At 33.6% G+C, this 6363-nt stretch overlaps 1 protein-coding gene across 1 annotated transcript in view; it reads right to left on the bottom strand.

Annotated features, from left to right (window-relative positions):
* Positions 1 to 6363, bottom strand: part of IFT81 (intraflagellar transport 81) — a 109323-nt gene that overhangs the window by 86332 nt on the left and 16628 nt on the right. Inside the window, exons 9-11 of the mRNA XM_012663414.1 lie at positions 5265 to 5428; positions 3548 to 3643; positions 129 to 275 (exon numbers count right to left, since the gene is read on the bottom strand). Of these exons, the coding sequence (XP_012518868.1) occupies positions 129 to 275; positions 3548 to 3643; positions 5265 to 5428 (407 nt within the window). The remainder of the gene's footprint in view (positions 1 to 128; positions 276 to 3547; positions 3644 to 5264; positions 5429 to 6363) is intronic.

The raw sequence follows: 6363 nt of genomic DNA, 5'->3' as shown, positions 1-6363 counted from the left end.
ATCTATATAAATAAGTTTTATAAAATAAGATTAACTTCCCATTATTCAAACTAAACAAGTCAAACACATTAATGGTTTCAAACAAAAACAACACTCACACACTTGTCCCACAAGATACCTCAACTTACCTCATCTCCCTTCAAAACTTCAGTACCACCAAATTCACGGGTCTGATTTGTCTTTAATGACACTTCTCTCTCTAGGCTGGTTAACTTCTCCTTGGCCTCCTGAAGTTCCTCAGCTTTGGCTTCTTTTTTACGAGAAATGATAGATGCCTAATTGAGCATTAAATATGAATGTAAAATAAGACATACAATCAACTTTATACTATCTTGTGAAGTTATCTATAATATAGATTTTACTGAGTTAAGTTTTCAGTATCGGCCTGGTTTCTCCTAACCAATTCCTACTACACACCATCACCAATTATGTATTTAATATGAGCATACAATATATACTAAATATCCACCTAAAAACATTTTGGAAGACAAAAGCCCTGAAAATATACGACATATAAGCAGAGAAACAAAAATGTGCTAATAATAAAAATATTAAAGTCTTCTTAAGTAACACTCAAATACTAATGAAAATACATTCTAGGTAAGTAAATAGAAGCTAACACTAAATTTGTTTTTTTTTTGCATGGTGGGTTTCCTTTCATTGGAAGAAAATAAGACTGCTTTATTCTTAAAACAACAATACAGGTCGTCTTACTGAATTCAATACATATATTTCTAAAATGAAATGTTATAACATCTACTATATTTGGGGCATTCTAATAAATAAAATGCAAGTTCAAACCAAACATCTGACTCACCAGAATCATATAAATGTTTACACAACCCAAATGGCTCTTAGCCATGAATGTAGCATTTTATATTAGCTAGCAACTCTTGGGAGATTTCTTTTGATGAACCATGGCTGCACTGGTTTAAGAAAAACAATAGCCAAACTGCTTTCCTAAGTGAAATGCTACAAATATTTTTTTTCAGGTTGGGTGGGATGGCTCATGCCTGTAATCCTAGCACTTTGGGAGGCTGAGGTGGGAGGATTGCTTGCGCCCAGGAGTTTGAGACCAGCCTGAGCAAGAGCGAGACCCCGTCTCTACTAAAATATACGAATTTGCTGGGCATTGTTGTGCATGCCTATAGTCCCAGCTACTCGGGAGGCTGAGGCAGGAGAATTGGCTTGAGCCCAGGAGTTGGAGGTTGCAGTGAGCTATGATGATGTCATTGCATTCTAGTCCAGGTAACAGAGAGAGACTCTTTCTCAAAAAAAAATTATTTTTTCTTCAAACAAATTTGACAGGAGAGGAGGAATATCTACCGCAAACCCTTAAAAAAATTCTATTGTCCTTCCTGTTTAAAAAAATGAAGATAGGTGATGATAAGGAAATGTTTCACTCGATAGTTCCAGCTTAAAAAATGAAGAAGGAAAAATAGAATACCAGAATTATATAGGAATTGATGGTATACTTCAATGATAAAATAAATAAATATAAACTTCAGCCCAAAACCAGGATCTTATTTAATAGGGAAACATGAGGGCATTTCCCACTAAAGTCAGGAACATGATAAAAATGTCCACTACCTCCACTACAATTTAATATTGTATTGATGGTATTAGCTAATATCATTAGACATGTGAGAGTAATTAGAAGCATAAGAATTTGAAAGGAAAAATTGGAATTTTCATATTATATAGTCATGTACCTAAAAAACCCAACAGTATCAATGGAAAAACTATAGCAAACAAATTAATAGCTTTCACAAATAAAATAGTCAGAAGACATAAAGAAAGAAAAGGCCCTCACTTATAAAAGCAAAACAGAAAGTAAAATATGTAAGCATAAATTTTATAAGAAGAGTTTCAAAATTTATAAGAAGGTGACATTCTGGGAAGATGGTGGAGTAAGAAGCACCAGGAATTTGTGTCTCCACGTAATCAACAATTGCACTGGGCAGAATCTGTTATGTAACTATTTTGGAATTCTGGAGTCTACTGAATGCTTGCAACTTCCAGTGAAAGGCTTGGACAGTAAGGGAGGTTAATTTCAATCAATTTCAGCCCTTAGCACAATAACAAGTACCCATCCCGCACCCCAATCCCATGCATGTGTTCCTGTAAGAGCTTGCACATGGCTTGGTGGAACAAAGGTAGGCAGAAAGGACCTTGTCTTCCAAATATTTGGAATCTGCCAGGATTGCTGCTTCTGATCGTAGAGGCACAGACAAAGAGGGGAGGACATTGTTGTTGCATCTCCTGGAAGTAACTTCCAGGGGATTTAAAGGTCCAGTGCTGTTTCTTTCTTCTTTTCATTTTTCTCAATTTCCCCTTTCAGAAGCTAGACATTAAACATTAAGACATTAAAAAAACAACTGCATATATGGGGAAAATTAGAAAGTAACTACACATGTCCATGGAAAGGTGCAGGTTCACAAAAGACCTGAAATGGCTTTAAGTGTACACTTCAGGTTGATCCTTGGCACAGCCTACAATAATCAAAAAACAAAAATAAAAAACGGCCAACTCTAGGAAAGAGAGGGAATCTGATTTCCATAGTTACCACATTATTAGATTCAAATGTCTACTTTATAACAACAAAAAAATCACAAAGCATACAAAGAAACAGGAAAATATAGCACATTCAAAAGAAAAAAATAAATCGACAGAAACTGTTCTTGGAAAAGATGTGATGGCAGATCTACTAGACAAAGACTTTAAAACGACTGCCTTAAAGATGGTCAAACAACTAAAGGAAGATGGGAAAGAATTCAAGAAAACAATGTATGAACAAAATGAAAATACCAATAGAGAGAAAAAACCTAAAAAGAAAACAAAAAGAAATTATGGAATTAAAAAGTATAATAGTGAAATAAAAAATTCACAAGAAGGATTGAAAGGCAGATTTGAGTAGGCAGAAGAATCAGTGAACTTGAAGACAGGACAATGGAAATTACTGAGTCTGAGGAACAGAAGAAAAAAATATTGAAGGGCTGGGCACTGTGGCTCATGCCTATAATCCCTGTGACTGAAGAGGCTGAGGCAGGAAGACTCCACAAGGCCAGGAGTTCAAGGCCAGTCTGGGCAACATAGTGAGATCCTGTCTCTACAAAAAATTTAAAAATTAGCCATTGCATTCTAGCTGGGGCAACAGAGCAAGACCCTGTCTCAAAACAAAACAAAACAAATCCCTTCCCCCAAAACCTAAAAAGCATATTATTTTTAACTCTAAAGTTATAAGCATTTTGATTTATACTACCTATGGTAAGCTTTCACTTTAAAAATAAAATTCCACACTCACAGATGTAAACACAAACAGCTCTATCACAAGTTAGCAATGTTAAGGAAACTAAGCACCATCACGTACATTGCATTTCAAATTTGAACATGTGTCTTTTGTGGCTTTACCGCTAATTCTCTGTTATAGTCTTAACAATGACAGATCATTTATTCTATACTTCCTTCTCACTTTAAGACTATAGATAACACAGCTGGCGGATCTAACTAACAGATCTAACTATGTGGGCCAAAAGAATGTTCTTACCTGTTGCCTATATAGTGAGAGTTTGCTTTCAATTGGCTCATTTCTCATCATCTTCTTTTCAATCAGCTGATTGATCTGTGTGTTTATTTCATTTATCTAAAACCGTATGAAAGTAAAAAATGTTAAGACTCTCCTTATGATTACACAAACTAAGTGACATCTGGCCAAACCCAGCTTTGAATTTATAGTTCTTACCATCAGTGTTTTGATGGGAAAACCATTTGCCTTAATGTTATGGATTGTTATGATTACTTTTAGAAACAATTTATATTTCATGATACAACTTGATTACTGATATAAATTTTACCACCCATGTCTAAATTAACCTAAAGTATTTTACATGAAATATTTATACATTATTACCACAAAGATGCTTTCCAAAATTCTGAAGTTATCCCCTCACCTAGGTCATGACTTTCAAGTCACCACAAGTGATAAAGTGAATCTGGACAAACATTCCCAGGAATTTAGTACAAAGAATTCATGAACCCAGCTGAGTTGACATGGATGACATCTAAAAAGCCTTCCTATGCTAATGATCTGTGATTCTTTGATAGCTATCATTTATCCTGGTCATTAATCTAAACTTTTCCAAAATGTAATAAAACTGAATAGACCCAACAGAAACATACAGTCCCTTAACAAAAACAAAACAAAACATGGCTTTCAGTATTATCTGTCCTTTGAAAGAGTAGAGTTTTCCTGTTAATTCTATCACATTAAATTTGAGCCAAATCTGACTTGGATATCTAATTTTTCTAAGTAAATTAAAAGAGTAAAATGGCCAGAATTATATAATTAATTGTAGTGGCTACAATTAAACACATTATTAAACACATTAAAGGATTAGCAAGTCAAAACTTTTCAATCAATTTTCATGATAGCTGTTATTTTTAAAAATATATACATCTGGGCCAAGCACAGTGTCTCACGCCTATAATCCTAGCACTCTGAGAGGCCCAGGCGGGAGGATCACTTGAGCTCACGAGTTTGAGACCAGCCTGACCAAGAGTGAGACCTTGTCTCTACTAAAAACAGAAAAATTAGCCAGGCATGGTGGCCTGTGCCTATAGTTCCAGCTACTAAGGAGGTTGAGGAAGGAGCGTTGCTTAAGCCCAGGAGTTTGAGGTTGTAGTGAGCTAATGACGATGCCACTGCATTCTAGCCTGGGCAACAGAGTGAGACTTTGTCTCAAAAAAATAATAATAACAAATAAAAATATATATACATCTGATTAGTATTTTAATTCTAGGGAACAAAATATTATGATACCAGGTTTTAATGAGCATTACAACTAAATTTAATAATTCCAAGGTGGGAACAAAGACTAATAAAAAATATTAGCTTTAAATATAAAATTGTCATAATATTCTTGGAAATAAAAATTAATGACACTTAAAATATTTTAAAATTTGCCATCTAAATGATTATATTAGGAAGACATAAACTTATGAGACAATTATATGCATTAATTTATATATTCAAGTGACTTAGTTTCCTTACCGCTCAACTAGGCTTTCGTAACATCATGTGGATTCAGTATAACATAACGTTCTGTAACTCCTCATAAAGGACAACTCCTTATAAGAGTTGTCAACTCTTAGCACAGGTTAACTTAAGAGTCAGCGTGGGACACTATAGAAAGCAGTTTACATAATTTTTACAGGACCAGGGGTGAGATAAAATTGGGAGCTATAAAAAGATGATTGTCACTTACTTTAGATTCAAGTTCAAGAAGATCAGAATGGCCCATAGCTGGCTCTGAAACCACTTTTTGTAAAAAATGCAATTCCTTTTTCTTGTTCTCTAATTCTTTAGGAAATTTTTCAGTTACCATATATGAATTAAATTTTACCTCCTCCTCTAGCCTCTTCATTAAACCTTTAAAAATAAAATAAATATTCAGCCCAAAAGAGTAGGTATAGTGATATTCTGTATACTGTTTTAAATATAAGACCTGGATAGTAGTAGGGCATATCTGCCAAAACATTCTTTATAATATCTAGCATAGTACAATAAAAGATTGGCCATTAAAATCTTTTGATGTTAGAATGATAATGAAGCGCAATTTGCATGGAATAATATTTAAATAATTATAGAAAAAGTGATATTATGATCTTTCCAAATTACAACCTAATTCTTTTATATCCCACAATATGCAAAAATAACATTTGCAGAGCCAGATATATTGTTGTTTCATATATTGCCTTCTAAGTATTTAAAGAAATCCATGAACCAAATGGCAACACTTAAATGAAATCTAACCCAGGTGCACTTTTTTTGTTTGTTTTTCATTTTTTGTTTTTTCATTTTCTTCCTTACTTCCTATCTTTCAGAGGATCAGGTGCACTTTTATACAAATAGTCATTTATTCTTTTTCTTTTGTGATACTTTTGATGCAATTTATATATCTGTTCTAATACTTCATAAATGGTAATTCATTATCATTTGTCAACTTCAAACCAATGAAGACATCACTAAAGGTACAATCAAATTCTAAAGAAGACAAAGTATCCACATTCATAAATGTTTTAGGTTCTCCATGTTTTTGAATTTTTTATTTTGTAAAGTATTAATTTACAGTTAAGGGGAAACTTAAATTACATTTTTTTAATTATTGTTTTCTTATTTTTTCAGATGCACTATACACACAGATTTTCAGTGAATAATGGTTTTGTTATAAATTCCCAGAGCTTTACAAAGTTTATTTCAGATCTTTCCATTACACACTTACAAATTCTGGCATGACATTTTAAAACTCTGGGTTTCTGGGCCAGGCACGGTGGCTCACGCCTGTAATTCTAACACTCCGGGAG

Source organism: Propithecus coquereli, unplaced genomic scaffold (assembly GCF_000956105.1).
Source record: "Propithecus coquereli isolate 6110/MARCELLA unplaced genomic scaffold, Pcoq_1.0 Scaffold81, whole genome shotgun sequence".
Taxonomy (NCBI): Eukaryota; Metazoa; Chordata; class Mammalia; order Primates; family Indriidae; genus Propithecus; species Propithecus coquereli.
Note: the sequence above shows the minus strand (reverse complement) of the source record. Positions and strands in the feature narration are given on the sequence as shown.